The 25118-nt window shown below is 33.9% G+C and overlaps 1 protein-coding gene across 1 annotated transcript; it reads right to left on the minus strand.

The window, feature by feature from the left end:
- Positions 1 to 953: 953 nt before the first annotated feature.
- On the minus strand, positions 954 to 8909 carry LOC141704497 (uncharacterized). Its single transcript, XM_074507750.1, has 5 exons — positions 8547 to 8909; positions 7947 to 8140; positions 4687 to 5008; positions 2343 to 2438; positions 954 to 1661 (listed from the first exon to the last, which is right to left on the minus strand). The coding sequence occupies exons 1-5, from the start codon at positions 8655 to 8657 to the stop codon at positions 1626 to 1628; spliced, it is 759 nt and encodes a 252-aa protein (XP_074363851.1). The 5' UTR covers positions 8658 to 8909; the 3' UTR covers positions 954 to 1625.
- Between the last annotated feature and the right edge of the window lie 16209 nt (positions 8910 to 25118).

A 25118-nucleotide genomic window follows, 5' to 3' on the forward strand; every position in this document is an offset into this window, starting at 1 on the left:
GTTGCAAATCTGGTTGCATTTTTGTGATATTAGTATTGGCCCCCCGACACTCATTTGCAATCACATATATGGTTGCTAACAATTGCAGATATGGTTGCAAATGCAACCTCCGTATTTTTACAAATTTTTTTGAATAATAATATTTTTACAATTTATTTTAAAAAATTACAGTATTTTTACAAAAAAATTATAAAACTTGGGTATTTATGAAAAAAGCCCAATTTTAGTTTGCTGTCTAAATTGACAATTTGATGTTACCATTTCATAGACTCTTTATCGTAGATTCTTTATCATTTCATATTCATTCCCATAGCCCTTATTCAAATTTCTTAATCCCATTACACTCACCGATAAGTTATTCATATACATGCTCCGTTCATTTTATTTATTGTTAAAATTTCCTGTACATATTTATAAGTTCTTTGACTGTATAATTAAAATATTAATTTATATATAATTTTTTTTTTTGGAAAAAAATTTGCAACTGAAACATTAATATGCAAAAAAAATATTTTAAACATTATTTTAATTAAGACGTCAAAGACCTTAGAAGCGTGTACATGAAAAAAAGAACGGATAAAATGAAACGGGTACTCTGTTATAAAAATCGGCCGATTTTTCAAAAATCACCGATAAATCGCTTAAAAAACGGTCAAAAATATTTGTCCGATTTGACCGATTTCCGATAAATCGCCGATTAAACATCCGATTTTTTAAAAATCGTCCGATAAATCGTAAATCGGTATCTCAACCGAATAGTTTCGATTTCCGAAATCTGTAACCCTGAGTATATATAATATATTGCCTTTTAAAACACAACAGCCAACAGGTATTATTAAAGAAAAGGTTGCAATTTTATATTTTATCTATAGGTATAAAAAATTAGATTAGTTTAATCCAAATTTGGCCTACCTAATATGAATGAAACGTTTGAGAACTTAACAATAAACAAGTACAATCAAAACCAGGGGCCAAATCCAAAGTGCTAGCACCAGATTACAGGCAGGTCTATTTTGAAATTTGCATTGCAGATGCTGTGAGATTCTAAAATTCTGCACTGCTTGTTCATCATTTGTCATAAATATACAGCTAAAAGAATATATTGTAATCTATTTTACTATGAAAAGATATACTTTAATAAGACGGCAGCTCAAGTGCTAAAAACAAACTCACATTTTGCCTCTTTGGAACCCCTAATCCTTTCTTGTTAACTATAACCTTGATGATTCAATACTTCAAGCTTACAATGTAATCACATTCTCCGGTTTCAGATATTATCCGTTCATAACGGTTCAAGAAGCAGATCATCGTATGCTCTCCTGCCGGTATTATCTAACAAAAATCTGTTTTGGAAACTGAACCTACTGCTCTAAAGCAAGAGTGGGAGTAGCATGCAGATGCAAGGGGAACTACAATGTTGAAATTTTCATCCCAAATGCACGGTCAAAGTCTTCGGTTTGATTTTATCATAGCCATTACTTGTTTGAAAATTGTCGGTCTCCATCCAGGAAAGAATATAACCGGGCAACTGTACACTGCTCACTTACAAAACCACCCAAGGAAATAGTCATCCAAATAGAGTCTGAGAAAAGTACAAAATGAAATTTATAGACAGAGTACCCAATTCATACACTTTCCCTTCTCATTGAATTTTTATTATCCTGCAAATAAAAAAAAATCAACAAATTATTTGACAAACTGGAGGCCCTGGTGCCATATGCAAATTCAGAAGCTCACTTAATCAGCAAGTTGCACAATCCTTTATCCTCCATTCAAAGTCTAACTAAGATTCAGTTTCAGTCAGCTAGCATAAACATACACATTACAATTCTTGATCAATTTATATCCAGAACACATAGTCACATACTAGAATTTATGTAGCAGGAAAGACATGAAAGTTAAATTTCCTAAATGTTCTGAAAGCTACATTCCCAGGTAATGGACTTGGTTACTGTACAATAATGTTTATTTTAATGATTGTAATAATATTTATTATTTTTTAACAAATAACGGTACAATAATATTTTTCAACATGAATAACACAATTCTCTTCATAGCTGTATTATATTCTTCATACTGATATCTTAATGACTTAATATAATTAATTTTTTATATTTAATAATTATTTAAAAAAAAACAGCCCGTTTCTTGCACCTCCCTTAGGCTGCTATATAAATTGAGAGTACTGTGTTATTAAAATACTAATAACATTGTGGACCATTTTGCCTACAGTTACTTCATAAGTGCTGCGTCTCATCTGGACCAACATAAGAAAAGCAGCGATGCTTCATATCCTATGGCAAAAAGGTCATAATTACATGAATATGATTTGACAAACTTACGTTTATAGTCTGAAAGGATTTGCTGATGGATGGCTTCAGCAAACAAGCACTGGCATCAGGCAGAGATCCACCCTCAACAAACCTTAGGTTGTCACTCTGCAAAAATTTGATTATAAAACAATGAAAACTGATATGTGCCATTTATGACTTCACAACATGTTTATTAAATTTTATAATTGAACAAAAAATGTAGATATGTGTATGTGTGTGTAGAAAGCAAGATAGAGACAGGGGGGAGGGAGTGGAAGAGAAAACAAGTTATAACAAGGCATAACGTAATTAGAGGAGAAGCTATTTTTAAAAAATAGTACCTACGACTACAAGAACACCATCAGTTTTCCATTCTCCACTCAAGAGAAACTCTAATGAAGCATAGTTTGTTGGACATTCTCTCAATACTTTCTTAATTCCATAAACTTGATAAAGATAGAGCTGGTAAACAAATGAATTTAAAGCCTAAAAACACAAAGCAACTCAGCTCCACAAAACTAACTACTGTAAACTCCAAAGTCAACTAGCCCAGAAAATAAGATCTAGAAGAACTAACCAACATTTTAACACGTTGCGGGATAGATCTTCTCCTTCAAGTTCTAAAGTTTGTTCCACACCCAACTTGGCTAATTGTTTAAGATGATGCCATGTATCATTTCAACCAGTGACAAATTCTTATTACTGTAGGATTTCTTCGATGTTTAAGAATACCAAAACTCAAGCAGTTTTAGGATTTGTATTTTCATAAGGATGCTTTGAGTGACGTAATAATTAAGCTTAAACACTGAGCAAGATATATAAGGGTTGCCGCTCAAATGAAGATATATCCTTCATCATTGAGTATACCGGAAAAGTAATACGGTAAGGACTCGGGGAGCTGTAACTGTTTTGGATCCAAACTAAATGAAAGGAATGAAAATAAAAAATAGCTCATTATGTTTTTGTTACAAGTTCCCAATCAGGTAATAACAAAAAAATGTAGTTTCATGATTTTCTGATATTTAATTGATATCGGAAAGCCCGGCCCGGTCAAAGCCCGGGCTTTTTAAGGACCGGTCAAAGCCCGGGCTTTTTAAGGCCCGGTCAAGGCCCGGCCCGATGGGCCTTTTGTGCATCTCTATTGATAAGCTAGAATCCCAATACTCTTAAATAATACATCTAATTAAATTGTGAAAAATAAATCTTATACCACTGAGCAAAGTGATATCATATAACAGTGAACTGGTTAGCAATTTGTCTGGAAACCAAAAGTTATACTATTTTTCAGTGCATGTTAAGAACTGTAGCCTAAATTCCTTTTCCTTGACAAATCTTTTCCTTTGCAACTTATTAAACTTTAACTGTCCCTCCAAATATACCTGCATCTCTTGTCAAATCGGGTCAAACAAATACATGCCTTACTTTCAAGACTATTTCTTCTAATTAAGACACATGTCCCTTCACTTTATTTCAATTATTATTGCAACAGGTAATGATAAATCTCTAGTTCAAGTCTACACAAAGAATCAACAACCACCACTACGATAAGCACTATGAACCACTGCCTCGTATTAATAACAAAGCTCAAACAAGAAACAGGCACAAAGTGCAACACACACATAAGTGTACAATCATTATAGTAAGTTTATCAATTCAGGAATAGTGATCATAAGGTTAGTTTGATTGGACAGAATAGAACGAAATGAACAAAAATTCAAGGGAAACAATGTAGATAGGAAGGCAGATTTAAAAAAAAAGTTTATGCAAATTTTCCATGACGAGACTTGCGAAGAAAATGGGTATGGTAGAGGATGTAACATTCCTTCTCAAATTGGGAGTTTGAGCTCTAGTTTAGGTGGTTAGGAGTGAAATGGAAGAAGGAATGAAAATCCTAAACATTCAACTATAACATTGTTCAAATTTCATTCCATTCCCTCCATTTTCATTCTTCCCAACCATACACAACATAAGTTTATTAAATATACAGTTCATACTCACCACTACTAATTAGATTTTACCAATGATTTGATATAACATATAATGCTTTCCCTACTACACTGTTTAAAAACTTCTACATCAAATGATTATTGATATTTATCTCTTTATTCATCATAACTTCCGTTACGTCGGTCAGTGTGTTCAGTGGTTCTGGTTATTATGAAAGGCTTAACAATAACCAGTTCCACCAGGTGAAAAATGGCATCCACCCAGATGAAGAAACAACTTCAACCTGATACGATTGATGGTTTAAGTGAATCTTAATGCTAATAAACTGAGGAAATGAAATTCAAATTTCTATATCATCCAATAATATGATAGTTATAATATAAATACCAAGTGATGCCTACCGCATGGTATGCAAAAAATTCCTTACCCTGAATGAATATCCATGTTCTAGACCATCCTCAAAAAGAGATGAGTAATAGGCTGGATCATATATAGAGCCTCCTAGAACATCATCAGAACCTGAGGGCTGCCTCGCAATAACAGGAGTTGAAGGATTTATAAAACTATTTCTCAGATCCAGATCCCCCTCTTGGGGATTGCTATGGTCTACATATGATACACCCAATCTGTACATCTGAATCCACAGTAATGATGATGATACCCTTACAGAGAAACCAACAATTTGCATCAACAGAGTAAGCTTCACTGAGAAGATAACTAACTTCCCATAACTCTCTGAAGATATAGTCCTGTATACACCAATAGCAGTGCTTCATAAGAATTTTATTCCAAGACAATAAAGAGTACAATCAGATATCCAATAAATTAAGCTTATTTATATATTGATATAGCTGATTATGGTATCAAAGATCGGTTCCATATTTTCACCAATAGTATATACCTATTCATGATACTGATGCAAATATGTGCAGTGCACTCTATCCAGTTGGTGCTTTATGATGCATGGTGACTATGCACTTGTGTCTAACATGAGCGAGGGTTGCCATCCATATTAGAGTATTATTCATATGTCTATATGCAGATGTCAATCATAAAGGAGAAGAATGAGGTATAACATTTAGCATGATAGTTCTAGATACCAAAAATTTAGGAAGTATCCTTTTCGGCTTTTCCTAACACTTCTGCAAATAATTCCCTTTTCCTATCCCCGTGATTATACTAGTAATATTAGGACAAATTACATATGCATTTCTGGAATAACATAAAAGAAAGATCACGGTACCAACTAACCTACTGCCAATTTAAGTAAATCTAGTCACCACACTATGTTGTAGTCTGTTCATCAATCACCATTCTAAACAAGAAACTGTTGAATTCACTTTAGTAGATTCAAGCACCAAAACACTCATGACCAAAAATTGATCTTTAAAAAGGCACACAACGTCTCTCGGTCATTTATTCTCAAGTAAAAATATACATTTATAATTCGTGAGGGAGCGAACGTGGTGACTGGTGACCCTAATAAATTTACCTATGTTCAATAGCCATGAGACTCATTCTTGATATAGACAAAAATTATATCATGAACACTGAACAGCAATAGAGAAGCTTAAGATAATAAGATGTCAGCAGAAAATATTAGGAAGCTATTATGTTCATTATGAGAGAGCAAAAATCAATGAAGAAATTTATTATAGTTCAACTCGTGTTAGAGGTGTACTAGACCCAGCGTGTCTAACAACCAATGGAGCTTCATAAGTCTGATAATTACAGAACACCTCATGGACAGATTTAAGAAAACAAAATTGTTCACTTCAATTAGCTTGCACTATTAGTATGTAAATTTAATAAACTTGAGCTTCTATTATCCGAAAATAAAGGATGACCACCTAATTATATCTGTTCCTCCAAACCACCACAAAAGAACATTGTAATAAATATAAAAAACAAAAAAATGATAATAAAGAAAGAAGGGAATTTATCAAAAATACCCATGTTTTCAAACTTATTGTAGAAAATACGGTAAAAGTTGCATATGAGGTTGCAGCGGATGTTGCACGAAGTTGCATATGAGGTTGTAAATGTTGCTTTTCATGTTGCATATACAGTAGCACCGTAATTGAAGAAAAAAAATTGCAACTTGGGTATTTTTAAAAAACCCCAAGAAAGATTTATCTTAGCTATAGTCTATTACTGTATGTAGACTCCATTTTCTCTAGAAATATTCAGGTCTGACCCTAAACAGTTGACATTTTTGGAAAGATATTAAGGCCAGGAACTACAAGTTTTAGCAACACATTGAGCAATGAAGAGTAACTAAACCATATTGTAGTCTTCAGATACACCTCCTCAATTGATCACTCTGTCCTCAATTGATCACTCTGTCCTAGTCCATATAACACACCTTAAAATAACTCATTACATGCCATCTTTCTTACCAAAAGATAAAGATGCACGGTTTTGCAGAAGATCGTGACCTTTAACTCAAACCTATCTTTACAAAATTTTGTTAGCTTTTGGAGTCCCAAACTTCCTATTTATGGTGCTGGTGCAGCTTTTAAATTTCCAAGATTAAGGTCAGAAGGTCAACTAGAAAGTGAAAATTTTGCAAAAACTCAATAGAAACTGACAGATTTACTTTTGAGACAGAGGATACAATACATGCAACAAATAAAACTTGTGTAGGCTTAGCTTGAAGAACGAGTTTTCACAATTTCCTTATATGCTTATACTCAGTTCTATCACATACATCTTCATATATTTGGACAGCATCATCATTTAATAACAACCACGGGACTAAGCATTACCTATTAGATAACTGATGTTGTATAGTATACGTATTAGTCTATTAGATGAGCAGAGCTCAATTTAGGGAGGGGTTTCGGGTTCGAGTTTTCCCACCTCCATTTGTTTATCTTAATATGTTTGTTTGGTAGATTGGTATATGTTAAGGTCTTAAGGTCTTTTAGAACATCTCCAATGGTGTAGAACCATTAGCTAAAATATCTAGGTGGCACTGTTAAAGATAATTTGCAACATTTCTAGCACTCCAATGCACACTTTCCCTTGGCAAAAAATTTAGATAATCATATATTATTGGCTATATTTGTTGAACCAAATTTTCCCTTAGGGATAATTTTATCCAACTAGTATCATACATAATACCATTGGATCATGTGTTGTTCCCTTTAGCTTAAATCATTATAGTCAATCAATTTAGCCAATTAATATAGCTAACACCATTGGAGATGCTTAGATGAGTTGGTTACTTATCAGGGTTCGGTTTAGGAAGTGGTCTCGAGTTTAAATCCTCTCATCCCCCTAATTTAAATATAATTATAGGTTGGCAGCTTGGCGCCTTTCTCCAACACAAGGTTTTAGATGAGCTGATTACTAACAACCGCTAATTATAATTTGAATGTCGAAATTTATAATTTGTGGACTGAAAAAACACATGATTAATTAACATACACACATAAAGTACTGAATCCAGGTACCTTATTAACACACTTCCACCTATGAAGAATATCTCATAGTGCTTGTAAAGAATGATGTTTAATATTTGTTTATTTAGCTTTAACTCGAAAGTCGAGACATGTAACTTAGATATGGTATGGTAAAGTATCACAAATATATTTCTATCTAATCTGTTTGATATGAATCATGTTAATTAAATAAACTAGACCACAAATTAAACTGCATCGAGAGGGAAAGGTTAACACGAACCAGATGTCATGGGTGAAAAGAATAAACCAACAGATATCGAGCAAAACAGCACTGCAAAGAAGCACAGCATACGTTCTAGCGAGGCTCTGACTACTACTCTCAATAGCCACAAGTGCAAACAAACCTATTACCAAATTGATCAACGATACTCCATTATACAGTGCGCCTAGCGCTCCAATCAAAGAACATCCAATCTGTTCATAACCAAATAACAATAATCAATTAGAACATAGAGAGATAGAGAGAGAGAGAGAGAGGGAGAGAGGGAGATACAGAGAGAGAGAGAGACGAGGGACAGAGAGAGAGAGGGAGAGAGAGATACAGAGAGAGAGAGACGAGGGAGGGAGAGATACAGAGAGAGAGATGAGGCAGAGGGAGAGAGGGAGAGAGAGAGACGAGGGAGGGAGAGAGAGATGAGGGAGGGAGAGAGATACAGAGAGAGAGAGAGAGATGAGGGAGAGAGAGAGAGAGAGAGAGAGAGAGAGAGAGAGAGAGAGAGAGACGAGGGAAGGGGAGATGAGGGAGGGAGGGAGAGAGAGATGAGGGAGGGAGAGAGATACATAGAGAGAGGGAGAGGGGGAGAGAGAGAGAGGAGGATACCTGAATGTAGATGAGAATGACAGCGAAGGATTGAAGCCTATCATAATCACGAAGCCAGGATTGAATAACAGAAATGCTCAAATCACCACAACAATTACAACAAAGCATCATCAATTCCCTTCCCAATCTAAACACAATTTTGTAACGCCATATATATACACGCACTCCACTAAATGCGCTAACAGAATTCTCGTTAAGCTTTGATTTGTTTGTTATTTCGAGATTCAGATTATTCAGATTTTCGTTTACCTGCCTCTCTCGCCTTTTCCTTTTTCTAATCTAATCTAGTGAGTGAGTTAATGAATTCATGGCTTTTGCGTTTCGATCAACCTGTATACCTACATTTTTTTAATCAGTTTCTTCAATTTTTTCTTCTTCTTTTTTCTCCGTATCTTGTATTTATTATATTTTATTTTGATTACCATCGAGTATCCCAAATATTTTTCCAAAATTTTTATCGAATTATGTGCCTGACATTTGGGTGATTTTGGTTTGTGGATGCATATTACTACACGCGAGACCCTATAATATTAATACTAGTTTGAAACCCGTGAAGCCGGTGCGATGCACGGGTTTCGTTAATATTTATATTTTATATGTTTTTATTGAATATCTAACATAAATAAATAAATACGTTAATTAATAACAATATAATTATAATTTCATTGTGTATAACTTTAAGTTAAATCAAATAGTATAGTATAAAGTAGTATATGGTTGATGAGATTTGAACCATTAACCTTATCTATATATAATAATTAAATGTTTGATATTGGCGGGGTTCGAATCTATGAACTTGGTTAGTGTATTTATTTATAAATATTAATATAAATGTTTGTTGTTGGTTGGATTCGAACCTAGAAATTTATTTGTAATTTTATAAATAATAATAAAAATATTTGTTGTTGGCGAGATTCGAACCTGTAAGCTTGACTGGTGTATTTTTTTAGTATTCAGATCTAACGGTTATGATCATTTAGTTAAGAGATCTGACGGTCGTGATCAAAAGGGATAACCAAAAACTGGGTTAACCAAACTACAAATTATACCATGTTCAGTTATTATAGTTTAGTATAGACTAGTAAGGTTGCCAACCATTCACGTGACACATCATGTTTGAGGAGATTTTTGGTAAAAAATTGGAGCATCTAACATTTTCCTTTTATTTTTTGTATACTTATGTTTACGGTTCAATTTGAACGATTTCGGAGGTTCAAAGTTCAAACCAAACCAAAATGAAAATTTTGATTTTGAAAAATTATAAATATAATATAAATTAAATATAATAAAAATGATTCAAATCGGACCGATTCTTAACAAATCGGACCGATTCTTAACAGATCGGTTCGTTTCAATTTCAATTTTATACCAGATATTTTAAAATATTATGCTTTCTCGTTAAACTAAAAAATATATATTGTAGTATAGAAAATTAAAATTTATTGTATATAATAGTTTAAAATTAAGATTATAAATATAATCTTATAAACATTAGAGTAAATATGAAGCGAAATTTACTACCAACATTAAAAGTTTAAACTTAAACCGTAAAAGTGATAATCATGAGTGTGTTAGAGGAATATTTTTTAAAAGGGTGTGAAGCGAAAGTGAAGGAATGTATACATCCAAAATTAAAAGTTTAAGAAATTGTAAAAGTAAATATAAATAAGAGGTGCAATGTAGTGGGTGTGTATTCATTTATTATATAATAATATAATACAGTATATAATGGATCCTTTAATATATTATGTTTGGTTTATTTGATTAATTATTTTTTTTTTGTGAAATTGAATCCAAACCAAAATTGTTTGATTTTTGAACAAAGTAAGCTAAATTCAAACCGACAAAAAATTGAAAATTTTAGCTCCATCGTGTTGTTTTGATTTTTTGATCAATTGTCGAGAAAAAAAAAATAGCCTTACTTGTGACTTTGAACATGCATTATTTTCTTTCATTCTTACCACTTCATTTAACTTGTTAGTATATAACTCAATTTCAATAATATATTTTGGCAAAGTTTTTTCGAAAAACAATCATCTTCAAAATGATCTTTTAATTGAATGATAGTTTATTAAAAGTTTTTTGTATTGAAGTATCAAAAATAGTAATTAAAATTATTTCTTGATATATTAGCCTTTATTTTGGTATTAAATTGGGTCGTGAACTAATGCACACACAGACATATGCATATATATACATGCATACATATATATAGGCACTTGCTCAAATGAGAACCCTCGCTATTGTGAGAACTGAGATCTAATCTCAGTCACACAATTTTAACCCTGAACTAAATCACAACCATACATTTTAAATTTTTATTTTACACTTAATCTATTTCATCCCCTTCCATCTCATTTTTACCCACCACCCACCACTACCTCCACCCATCACCACCACGTACCAGCCGTCGCTACTCCGGCGCCGTCAACCTCCACCACCACCAGATCTTCTCTCTCTCTCTCTCTCTCTCTCTCTCTCTCTCTCTCTCTCTCTCTCTCTCTCTCTCTCTCTCTCTCTCTTCCCTCTTCATCCCGATTCAATTGCAATCGACGATCCTCTCTCCTTCTCGCCGTGTCGACACCTCTCTGTTGCCGTCTTTCTCGCCGCCCCCATTCTCCCATCATTCCCCTCCCCCGCATTCAGATCTACAACTCCGATTTGATTATTATCCGATGAAACTCCGTTTGACCGAATGATGTTTTAAATATTACAAGTGGTGGTGTGTGGTAGGGATGAAGATGGTGTTGTAGTGGTGATGTTACTGTGGTAATGAAAATTGTAGGTGGTGGTTGGAGTGTGTAATATTGTGATTTTAGTGTTGATTCGTGGTGTTTGATGTAGATCTGGTGGTGATTTATGTGTATACAGTGGTCGGACTTGGTGACCATGGCTGGATCTGATGGGAAGCAAATGGCTGAAGGTGGTGATTTTAGTTCCCAGTGGTGATTTTTGTTATAGTATTGGTGATTGTAGTTGATGAACGGAGTTGGTGGCCGGATCTGGTGGGTATTGGCAGTGACCAGTTGTGGTGATTTTTTGTTTGATGGGCCGAATGTGGTGAATTTTATGTTTCCGATGGTGATTTTATATTTTGACGGTGGTGATTTTATGTTTGACGGTGGTAATATTGCTCAAATGAGAACCCATATTATTGGTGAAAATTGAGATCTAATCTCAGCCACACATTTTCATTCCCAAATTAAATCACAACCACACACTTTAAATTTATATCTCATACATCATCTTTCATCCACCATCCCTGCCCACCCCTACCACCACCCACCCACCCACCCACCCACTTCCACCACCAATCCACCACCATAACCGCACCACCACCCACCCACCACCACCACCGCGCAACAGTCGCCACTACCCGAAAATACCAGATCAGTTGCTCGCTCTCTCTCTTCCGCCCATAAACCTCTTATCGGATTCACATCGCCGGATCCTATTCATCGTTATCCTCTCCGCTTTTCTGGATTCGAAAATTTTCCGGTTGAATAACCGTTTGTCTCCGACTAAGCAACTGGAGCTCATCGTTTTTCCGGCGACTGAGCTTCCCCGATTAGAATAGTTTTGATTTCATATCACGTAGTGATTATCCATTTTACTCATTTCTGGAGATTTGTTTTGTAATTAGTGTTTTTTAAATTTGGTGCGTTTGTAGATGGTGGTGGTGGTCAGGTTGTGGTGGTCATGATTTGGTGGTGGTTAGTGATCATTGTTAAGATTTATAATTAAATCTAGTGATTATTATTATGATGTTGATGATCGGAGTTGATAAATTGAGCTGGTGGTTGAATATTGTGGGTAAAAAAAGTGGCCGGATATGGTAATTCTTATTTTCCGGTAGTGATTTTTTTTATTGGTGGCTATGTGGTGATTTTTGTGTTTCCGGTGATGATTTTTCATTTTTCAGTGGTGATTTTTAATTTTCCGATGGTTTTTTTTAAGTTGACGGTGGTGATTTTATGTTTGTCGGTGGTGATTTGTCGATGATCGCCGGAGGTAGTGGTGGTCACCGACGGTGTGGTGGCCGGAAATGGTGGTTTCCGGTGGTTGGATGTAATGGTGGATGGTAAGTAGAATGAAGAAGATGGAAGAGATGATGGTTGGAGAAGATGATGATAATTTAAAATGAATGGTCTAGATTAAAAATATATTTAAATTTTTATGGTTGAGATTAAATCTCATATCTCACCAAAAAAAGTTTCTCAATGGAGTAAGACCCTATATATATATATAAAGTATGGGTGCGTGAGAATATGAACGTTTTATGAATATCATCTTGATCATTGTCCCGTAATATTATTTTATTATTTTAAATACTCTTTTAATCGTGTCTTGATAATAATGTGTATATGCACCACATCGTAATAAGTTTGATTAAGTTTTATGAAATTGATTGAGTTTTTTAATTTTGCTACTCTTTGTGATAAGATTAAAGAAATATGTTTAGCCAATATTGAGACCAAAATCTTACATGAGTTATATATAAAGCCATAAAGCGTATAGGATCCAATTCATTAAAATATATAATAATTCGAGGGGTTTCCAAGGTATCAAAATCCATGGTAGGTATTAGTTAGTCCATTATTTCAAGAAATAACTCTGAGAACTTAATCATGACAATCATACTCGATGACAACTTAATCACTACATTTATACTCGGGTGATAGGGTTATTGGAAATAACTTCTAGGGATAGGTTCTCGGAGGAGGCTCTCCTCTCCTAGAGGCGGGCTCCGGCGGTAACGAGAAAAAACCGTAATTTTAGATAATGACAACCTCCACTTTCTAGGAGAATGTCTTTAACAGATAATTAATCACTGATTAATAGATAATCACTACACATACATGATATATAAATATAATGATGAGATTTTGATTATAAAGTTGGCTTCCATAGTCCTACTTGAGCTAACAAACTTGAGATATACATAATCTACTCGAGATATACATAATTGATGATAAGATCCAATCATATTCGTGAGAAATCATAATGAGAACTAAATGAGGGTTTGATCCTATAAATAGGAGTGTGTTGACAGTTTATGAGATATTTTGGCCATTTACATACTTGCACATGTATTAGAGCAAGACACTCTTGTGTGTCATTATTTACATAGTTATTAGCTGATCTTACATGAAGTTGTAAGGTGTTTCAGCTTTAACCCCGTAAATTCAGTCTGAATCATAATAACAAATCCTCCGCAAGATGTCACATCTCATGCTCTTTGATAACCTAGTTGAGAGCCTTTCTGTGTAGTTACTTCCAATATATTTTTCTTGTTGTGAAAAAGATTAAAAAAATGAATGGCTTCTACGACTTTTGTGTAGACTAAATCCAATTTGCATACTTTTCCAAATGCTAAAGAAGTACGTTAAACTGATACTTAAATTAAATAATTTCGACAATTTTTTTATTTAAAAATGTTTATCATTTTTTCTCGTAAAAGAAAAAGTATCAATTGTTGTTATTTTCTGTGGCCTAAAGTATTTTATAGCATCAAAATTATCTATACAAATGAAAGAGGTAGACGAGTAACAAATTGCGCCACAATATCTCGTTAAATAGCTAATCATATTTAACGAAAAAGCTATTCAACGAAAAATTATATATTTGTTGAGTCCACAATCGTAACTTTATTATTCATGATCTTCTATACACTACTCAAAACTCAATAGAGTACGAAGATGAATGCAAATGTGTCAAAAGTAAAGAAAGTATCAACTGGAAGTATTTTATATACAAAGTACCGAACACTTTTATTTCTGCATTAAATGGCGTTTTGATCACTCAAGTGATCACTAACTTTTACTTGGGTCATCGAACTCAAAAAGCTGTCAGTCAACTGATCCCACTCATAAAATTTTTCAATCAAGTCACTACCCGTTAGCGTCGTTAGGTTTCGAACGGAAAGCTGAATCGGCAAGTGACATGGCTTATTTGCAACAAATGTGGCACTTCCATGTCATGTGACCGTTGTACCCACCCAGACCATTTAAAACCCATAAATTAAAACCCATAACCCTTATTCTCTACTCCTTTTCTTCTTCAGTATATTTTCCTGCAATTATGATTCTTCTTTCTACCATGTCCACTTCCAAAAGCTCCGCATCCTCAAACCCTTCTGTGAACCAATTGAGGTTTACTCTCAGCATTCAGTAAATGAATCTTCAATTCATGAGTTTTATAATAAAGGGAATCAAACTCACCACCAACAACACCAAAACACATCTTTAAATCCATGATACTAAGGTTTTCAAAAATCGATATGCTTATAAACCTTTCTGACATTACTTATGTAGGAGGAAAACAGAACATGAACAAAATGACCCCCCTAGTAGACTGCCATATTGTACAAGTTATTCATGTTAAATATAAAAAAATTAAGAACCCTACTGAAACAACCGCCCATATAACATCATATATTCAAAGAAAAAATATTTAGCCCTAATTGAATGTAAAAAGTTTAGATTTAACATTACTTACGTTATTTCCAGCATGTTGTCTGATTTACATCTTCACAATCTGTTTCAGCTTCACAACCCTTCTCTGTTTCATTGTCTCCAGCATCATTCTCTCCATGTTCAGTAACGATGTCATCAGTATCATCGATTGGTTGAGTTAAACGAACCTCAACACCCGATCGAGTTCGAACATTTCTTGCAATTAGGGTTTAAATGGGTAAAATGGCTAATTGGTCACTTTACTCGCACGCAACTTGCAAGTAGATCACTAAGTTAAAAAAGCTTTCAGTCAACTAATAAAGTAATTGAAAATTTTAGATCGTATAATTGTAGTTATAATTACTTGCACGGCCGTTAAAATCATTTGACTTTTAACGGTTCTCCTTTAAAAGCCTCCACATAAACTGTGTAGTAGGCTCCATGTCAGCATATGTCAGCATACATAGCTGTAGGGTCTAATACTCACCCGACCCGACATACATCAAATGAAATTGATCGTGAAATTAGGTTTAAACCCATATGCAAACAGAGGCGACGTCAGAGGAGAAATCGAAGGTGAATCACAAGCGACTAAGTGTTTCGACAGATACTGATCTTATATCCTTCTCTTTTAATCATGCAAATCTTTTATGTCATATCTCTATCTTTGCACATATATATATATATATGTCCTGTGTCCATAGTGTTTGTTATACCCACATATATCTTTGCAATTTTTTTGTGATTTTTGTGTATGTTTGATATATACCCATGTATATATATATGTCCTGTGTCCATAGTATTTGTTAATTGGTAGTTAATTTTTGACAGACCACAAGTCTTGGTTGTATATTACGGGGTCAATTCATGACTTACAAAAAATGAGAATACGCCAGGCCTAAATTTAAGCTTTTTAAAAAAAATTGAGGTTGGGGGATCTTAGTATGAAAGACATTTAAGACATGGTTATGACTGTAGTTAGTGATGATGATAGATTGTACTTTTCGAAAGATGTTGTGACTCCTGATGAAGGTTTTGCATTAATCGGGAAAGATAGTAATGTTAAGAAAATAGTTGAGGCAGTTAAAAAAGCTAAAACTGGAGTATGAAAGATAAATATGTTTCACTCATGTTCTAAGCCTGATCCACCAGTTGTAAGTGATGAAAGTGGGGCATAGGACAATGCATTTGAATATGGTGATGACTGGGATTCTGATGAAGAATATAAAAATAGAGTTAATAGTAATGATGAAGAGGAATCTGACGCGGAGGATGAAGATGATCTTGAAAAGGAAATAGGGAATGAGAGTGACTCTGATTTGTCTGATTGTATAAGAATAAGAGATGAAGTGAAGAACGAGCAAAAATATTTGGAATCTCAACTCAACTAGGAAATTAGAGACACTTTGTCACTGTATAATGGTAAGCAAATTGTGGATGACAGTGATTCCAATTCTGAATATTTTGAATATTCTGATTCTGAGGATGAGACTGATGAAGATGTTGCATATGCTGAACCAAAAGTAAGAAAGATAAAAGTAAGGGTAATTGTGGTATTTAATAAGGGCACACCTAAGAATATAAAATGGGTTGCATGCCTCATATTTGAAGATAAGGCCCAAGTAAAAGCAATAGTAAGGGCTGTTGGTGAGACTGTGTAGCTGTATGAACAGTTACGTGATAACTCAATACGATAACAACACTAGAATAAGACAGATTAATAATACTACGTCTACACAAGAAATCAGGATGAATGAAGACAAGGCAAATACAAAGAATCAAAAGATTAGAAGAAGGCTTGAAGTCTGTTTACAGGTCACTGAAAGAATTTCATTAATTTGTTCATGCCTCAGTGAAGAATAAAGGTTAAAGACTTTCAGGATTTCAGAAATGATGAAGATTCAGTGTATAAAGTGCTACCAGAAGATTTCAGTGTATTGGCATTGATTGAAGATAGACAGAAATGAAGACTTGATATAAATAGAGGTTAAAGAAGACAACTGCAGTCTTGAAGTTATACTCACTGACATGAGTTCATTTATATGTTCAAGCTTCGGTGAAGAACAGTGAATGAAGTGTTCAAGATTGTAGTAGCAATGAAGACGCTGTTTAAAGTACCAGAAAGGACTCCAGTGAAAGTACATTTATTTATTGATGGTCAGTGTTAGAAGTAATGGATATTCATCCAATCTGTATCAACTCAGAAACACAAGACAAATTGAATTATGTTCTCTCAATGCTAGTTGTTTGTGAACCAGACCAGTGCACCAAACATCAGTATACAAGAAGGGGTTTTAATTCAATTACAGAAGAAAGTGTTGATACAGTGAAGAATGGCAAAATAGAAGCAAAACATTCTAAGGCATGATAGTCTTCTCACAGGTCGCCATAGAAGTGTATACAAGGACAATCTATGGTCGCCACAGAACTGGTCGCCATGGAGATTTTCTCTAAAGCACCACAGTGGTTGCCATAGAGAGTCTCTAAGGCACCAGCGGTCGCCATAGATTTTAGTCGTCACAGAAGAAACCTCTGTAACTACCTGGTCGCCATAAAGCCTTAGTTGATCTTCACAAAACTTCAAGTGAATCACTTGGTCGCCATAGAATTCACTTGGTCGCCATAGAAGTTCCCTTGGTCGCCATAGAAGATCCCCTGGTCGCCATAAAAAATATGCAGTCGCCATAGAGCTCTACAGAGACACTGGTCTCCATAGAAGCTTGCTCAGGTCTCCATAGAAGAGTTGTGTATTCATTGATTTTATTGTAGCAAATTAAATAGGATTGAGTGGACACAAGACTGCCACCTGTCCATTGAATTTGAAAGTCTACACTAAGAAGCAGAATATATAACAATGAAAATGACTATTGTTAATTAGTTTTGTTCATCTTCTCTCTCACGAGAGGTGATGAAAACAAGAAACAAAGAGAATATAGAGAAGCTCAGCACATTGAAATTCGTTTAACTTCTCACCGGAGAAACGTTATAATGCCTGATTTAACTCTTATATATTCATAGGGGCATTATAATCGTTATCCGGTAATTAAATCCTTAGACAAACAAAACCTAGATCATTGTATAGAATTTAATTTGTTGATCTTTGTAGAAGTTAATAACTTTGTTATTCTTAGATTGTAGCCGGTTAATTTATTTACCGGAGTGTAGCAACACCCCTCGCGGATTTATATATGAATATATACTTCCCCGAATATCTTGTGTTCCTCATTTTATATTCCCAAACACTATTCACCTCAAGAACACGGAACCACTAACCGAGAACTAAATCTATATCCGCTAAAGATTCGAAAGGATTTTTAATTTAGTGATTATCGTATTCAACCCCCCTTCTACGATAATTCGGGACCTAATAAAGGCCTTTTCTGTTGAAACTGGGAGACCACTTAAATACATGATGAATGACTTGAGGAGGATCCAAGTTGTATGTGATAAAGGGTTCATATTTAAGATGTGGTTGTCATTTCTTGAGGATAAACAATGTTGGCAGGTGAGGACAGTTAATAATGAACATAACTGTGTCAACCACTATAATAACAAGCTGGTCATAATTAAATACCTAGCAGAGTTGTATGGTAATAGAATAAGAAGAAATCTCAGTTGAAAGCTTAAAGAGATGCATGGAGAATTCACTACAAGAAAAAAGTCCATAGACATCGCTTTTTGGCCGATGTCTATGCTGTTTCCCAGCCGATGTTGATGTCGGTGATGTCTATTCTAGACATCGGTGAATACCCGATGTCTAGACTCGATTAGACATCGATTTTAGTTAAAAAACAGATGTCTATTTGTTGATTATTTACATAAAATGCTATAAATAAATCATTTAATAACTAAATTACACCTAATTAAACATGTTAAACATATCATGAGCTATGTTTTTTGTCACAAAAACATCGATTTTAGTGAAAAACACTGATGTCTATGTGATGATTTTTTATAAAAAAATGCTATAACAAAATTATTTAATAACAAAATTACACCTATTAAAACATATTAAACATATATTGAGTTATGTTTTTTGTCACAAAAACATCGATAATTTTGACAGAGGTGATGTAAAATGACATATTAAACATCTGTTTCTTCAATGAAAGGTGATGTCTAATTTAGCGTATAGATATCAGGATTTTTTAGAATGAAGTGATGTCTATGTATCATTAAAACTTGAACATGTTAGTCTTTAACATCAGTTATTTGTCTGAAACTGATGTACATTGTGTTTTTTGACATCAGTTTTGTTTGGTTAAAAATGATGTTTATAATGTTACTTAACATCAGTTTTATCTTAAACAAAGTGATTTTTATGTTTCATTTAGACTTGAACCTGATTTCTTTGACATCAGTTTTTTACCTTAAAGTGATGTACATTATCTTTTTTGACATCAGCTTTTCTTAATTGAAAGTGATGTATAAGAAGTTTATAGACCAAATTGTGTAGAGTTTTAAAAAATAGTAAAACATATGATCTGAAATCTAAACTATTACATTCTCCAGAAAAGACATTCAGTCTAATGAAAATTGTAAGATAGTTTTTTCACTATCCTGTTTTTTTTTGGTGAATTTTAGACATCAGTTTAATTATAACTGATGTCTACAAAGAACAAAGACATCACAAAAACATGGGATGATGTCAATATTTCTTTTAACATCAGTGGCAAAGTTAACCGATGTCTAATGTGTGATGTCTATTGACATTATTCTTGTAGTGATTTAAAAAAAAATAAAAGATTGAAGTTGGAGAGGCCAACTGTTGTAGAGTGAGGCAAAGGGCATTAAGTCAGGTTCATAAAGAAATGGTGAAACACTTTGCTGGTCTAAGAAGATTTGGTTGGGAAATTTTGCGGAGCAACAAGAACAACACTGTAAAGATCTATACAACAAGGAATAATGAAGGAGATGCTCCACATTTCCAGATATTCTATGTCTGCTATGATCAGCTTAAAAAAGGTTGGAAGCAGGGATGTAGACCAGTCATTGGTCTTGATTGATGCTTTTTCCAGGATTGTGACTGGTGGCCAAATGTTATCTGCAGTTGGGAGAGATGGTAATGACGACATGTTTCCAATTGCAATGGCAGTTGTTGAAAGTGAGTCATACTCAAATCGGTCATGGTTTTTGCCGTTGCTAATTGATGAACTTGATTTGAGATCTGGAAGTGGATACACACTCATATCACACCAACAAAAGGTATGATTTCCTATGTTCATTTTTTTAGCTCAGAATTTCATGAGTAGTCATATACTGAATGCAAATTGTATAAAATTTCAGAGGTTGGACAAAATTGTTAGGGAATTTTTACCTCAAGTGGAACACATATTTTGTGCTAGACATCTGAGCTCAAATATGTTAAAGAAGGAAGCAAATGTGGCTGTCAAGCTTGGTTTTTGGGCTGCTTTAACAACTATATTTTATGAGGCCTTCAAGACGACCATGAAGGATCTTGAAAAGCACTCAAAAAAGGCCGTAGACAAGATGAAAGTATGACAAGATGACAGTATTGGATCCCAAATGTTGGTCATATGTATACAAGGGGAAAATGTCCTAGCAAACTAGCTGACTATATTAAAAAAATCAAGTAGGAAAAAGGCACAAAAAAGAAAGGTCGGTGAAGAAGAAACTGAAATAATTGATAAAATTGTTAGGGCTGATAGAGAGAAAGAGACAGGTGAGGCACAGTTAATGGAAGAGGCTTTTATGTATGAGTTTGAAGTGAATGCACCCCCACCTACCACACCTAGAATGAGCCAAATAATAGAGCTACAAAGCCAGTCACTAGCCACACCAAGGAGAAGCCAAAGACTAAACACTGTGAGTACTTTGGTATCAATTATTTGTTCAATAATCATATAGTTGTGTGTATGCTTAATTAATTATGTGTTTTAGTTGCAGGTATCTAATGAAAATATTGAGCCAACACATGCACTTTTTTGAGACTCCACCAGCTACACACGAGACTAGTAAAACAAGGACAAAACTTCAAGTCAGGAGGGTTGTCAAGGGTTTCAAAGCCCCAGGAAACCTTCAATTACTTTATCATTCTGTATCTTGCCATTTGGAACTATTTAATTATCTAGTGGGGACAATTTCAACATCTTTAGGTTGTTTTATCAAGGGCATCAGAACTATGTAATCTATTACTTGAATCTGTTCTTTAAATTTGGTTGATTGTAAAGTACAATGTATGGTACCAATATTATCAATATATGCATTTTGTAACTGTTTTCTCTATCTATTTTCAACTGTTTCTTCTACCATTTTGCACAATCTATCTTCCTTTTACATACTAATTTATATAAATCAAGCAAGAACAAAGTTACACACAATCATCATCTTCATCAATATTCATTTCATTTCAATATTCATTTCAGTTTTTGAACAACCAAGTTACAACACCTAACATACGTGCTACATATAAAAACTAAACTGCAAGCTTCAGTTTTTCACTTATTTTCTGCATTTGCTCTTCCATTTTCTCCAGTTTCCTCAAACATTCATGATCACAATTCTGCATCGTCTCAACACCTTCGACTTTATTTTTCAGCAACTTCACTTCATCCCTTTTCAACGATAGTTCATCCAATAATTCAACAATCACTTCTCTACCTCGATCTGTATATTCTCGCCATGAAAAAAATTGCATCTTTTAGTCTCCCTAAATCTCGAACAACCATAAAACCTCCAACCTGGGTTTTTGGTTCCAGGTTTCCATGCCACCCACACACCAGCTTCGATGGCACAGTAGCAGTTGACAATCCCCATCCCATTTGAACTTGTAATTCTTTGATCTCCACGAAACCTAGTAGAGTTTGAGGAATAAGAACTCATTTTTTTTCTCAAGAACATAGAAGAATGGGAAGAATGGAGTGAAGGGGTTCAATTAACTTATTATAAGGGGAAGAATAGGTCGGGTTTAAAACACCGACTAACCGGTATTGGGTGAGTACTGTCATGTAGGCACTTTCATGTCAGCACAATGTTAGATTTTTAACGTTGCTAACGGCTATAACTAAGTTGAAAGTTTTTAATTACTTTATTAGTTGACTGAAAGCTTTTTTTTTAACTTGATGATCTACTTGCAAGTTACGTGCGAGTATAGTGACCAATTAGCCATTTTACCCGAGTTTAAATCAATTAGGCGTGTGTGTAAAAAGGGGTGCATGTGTATAAAGGGGTATATGAGTTTTAATTTAGGGATATAGGTCATAAGGGTCGTGGATTTTAATTGGGTCGTGTTTAATTTGTTGGGTGGTTTTATAATTGGGTGGGTCGATTATTTGATGTGGCAACCGATATGTTATGTTATATATGAAATGCATACGAGGGCGGGGGGGGGGTTGAATGTGTGATTCTTGAATTTTACTTAAATTTTTTGAATTGTTTTCAAGAAAAATTAAGTTAAGTATTTAGCCTTCCTTGAACTTAACAGCTTAGAGTATTTTACAGTGATAATTAACTAACAATAAAAATACAAATTAACAATTATCAAAATTCACCTGATCGTTTAATTAAAAATCAAATATGTTGTGCTAAAAATTTGAGTTCTTGAATGTTAAAGAACTCGGCTACTTCTTGAGAGAATACAGGAAAATTTAGACTATTGTGTTAATACCGGAACAAAGGACCCTTGATATGCTTTATAGAACAGCATGCACATTTTACATAGATTGCACTGAAATAGACAAACATAATTTCTAAATCCCTTTTGTCTATTTCTATTTCAAATGCTGCATATCTGCATGCAATCTTGCAGTCTGCTACACACCTTTGTCCACTTCATCTTGGCCCTTGATCTTGCACTCTTTAAGCTGCATTTGTAGACTTTCCATTTTAATGATAAAAAAGGTTTGTTGGCTGGTAATATGGAATATTCATGATAGATGCATTCTATAATTGAAGCTGTTATCGAGATCTTCAAAGTACAAAAAGACTTGTCGATACCTTCACATCTCTACATATGTTTTGACTTGTCGACATCTCCATATTCTACATGCATTTTAACTTGTCGATATCTTCATATCTCTACATGCATTTCAACTTGTCGACATCTCCACTTCTCTATATGTCTTTTGACTTGTCGATATCTCCACTTTTGTACATGTACTTGACTTCTCTATAAACAAAGTGACTTTTCTATAAGTGAGATGACTTTTCTACAATAAAAATGATTTCTTTACAGGTCAACTTGACTTCTCGATAAGCTTGAGTAGTTCTCAATATACTTCTCGACATTCCTTGATCTGTGACTTCTCGATATTTGACCTATAACATTTTTCAATCTACAACATTATTCTTCACCAAGCTATATATCTTCATTCTAAGCCATGACCAGGCTTGATCTTCTTACAGAGATTTATTCATAGCTTGTTGGTTGTTTACTTAAAAATATTCCAGTATAGTCTTCCTCAACATTCTTATAGACTCAAAGAAAACCTTTACATATTACATAAGAATTACAAGTCAACTTAATCTTAAGATTGTCAATATGACTTAGTCTTATTATGTTAAGTCATGTCTTGCACAATATGTTAACATTTAATGGAGGGTCGTCTATAGGTAACGAGATGTAACAATCGTGAAATTTTTAACGTGTGATTACGTTGAATACTTTTATTTGTTAAGTAATCTCATTGACAACTTTTTGAGTTCGATGACCTAAGTGAAAGTTAGTGGTCACTTGAGTGACCAAAACGCCATTTAACCCTTTTATTTTTAGAAAGAATATTGATCTTTGTATTTTATTTATTTAGTATCCATCAATTTTTTTTTTACATATACAATAACATTAACAATAATTACGAGTTCCAAAATTTACGTATCTTTTTCTTTTGTGGCACACTCTATGAAAAAGCAACAACAACAACAACGAATTCCAAGGTTTAACCGTATTTTTCTTATATCGTCTATACCCATATTGATATCTTACTTATAAGTTGTATTCATAACTTTTAGCAACAATAAGGAGTACCCCATTTGCGGGAGTTCAGGATTTTGACTCCTGCAGTGTACGTGTGTGATTAGTTATAAAAAAATAAGGAGTATTAAAATTTATGCCTTTATCCGATTTATAATTTTTATTTAACTTTTAAATTCATTCTTAATTTTTTCCATAACTTGTATATCTGTTATGCGTATACATGTCAAAATATTACCAACTGTAGAATGAAAGATAAATTGCTTAATGGAACCACTCGTTGAATTTAATCAAGGTATTCATTATTGTGTTATGTCGTTACGTTAATTATCTTTCTGTGTAAATCGTTATATATATATATATATTGAATGTCGTGTAATGTTAATGAAAATGAATACGCCAATACACAATAAATGATTTGTGTATGCAACGCGTAAAAAATAATATTTTGTCCCAAAATATTTGTGACAATATATATCGAATACATGTATTTTAAACTATTTTTATGACAAAACAACAAATATATATACTGACATGGGTAAAAATAAACCTTAAACACATTATAAATGTCGCATTAATTACACTCAAAGTTCATGTTTAAAGCCCAATACGAACCATGTCGTTCGAAACCCGTCACATACTAAAAACGGCCTAGAGCCCACAATGTCCGCGGGCGTGGCAAGGTACAATATGGCTGAAGACTATATATATGACGTCCCACATGAAAACTAACTCCCACGACGAAGAATCCAGAATCTGCTGTCTTACAGGAGTCCCACTTACCATCTAAGTTGGAGACTTGTCCAACAAGTCTCCCAACCCAAGTCTAATCATAGACTCAACATCTATATAAAGGGCTATACCCCTCAACCTCGAACTAAGTTTTTGACTTGATTATTTACAACACAAAGATACATAAGTATCTTGTAAGGAAAACTAGCCCCGAACACAAGAACAATCATTACAATTCGAAATTCACAAACTCGAGAATTAATTATTAACGAAATTCTAATTTTTATTCCGCAACATAGTACGAAGGTTATGAAATTGAGCAACCTGAAAAAGTTTGAGTATTGGTTTTATAAACTCATTTCATATAATAATAATAATAGACTAATAAAATATAACAACAATGGTTTAGAGTAATAAAATATAAAAAGAAGACTGAAATAAAAAACTTAAATTAAA

Source organism: Apium graveolens, unplaced genomic scaffold (assembly GCF_009905375.1).
Source record: "Apium graveolens cultivar Ventura unplaced genomic scaffold, ASM990537v1 ctg7920, whole genome shotgun sequence".
NCBI lineage: Eukaryota > Viridiplantae > Streptophyta > Magnoliopsida > Apiales > Apiaceae > Apium > Apium graveolens.

Excerpts from the sequence above, each read along its gene's own strand:
- LOC141704497 (XM_074507750.1), bottom strand. The coding sequence starts at position 8,657 with ATGATGCTTTGTTGTAATTGTTGTGGTGATTTGAGCATTTCTGTTATT. Across the intron at positions 8,141-8,546 it reads TCATTCTCATCTACATTCAG|ATTGGATGTTCTTTGATTGG; the intron begins GTATCCTCCTCT and ends GGTTATGAACAG. Across the intron at positions 2,439-4,686 it reads AACATGGATATTCATTCAGG|AGTGACAACCTAAGGTTTGT; the intron begins GTAAGGAATTTT and ends AAATTTTTGCAG.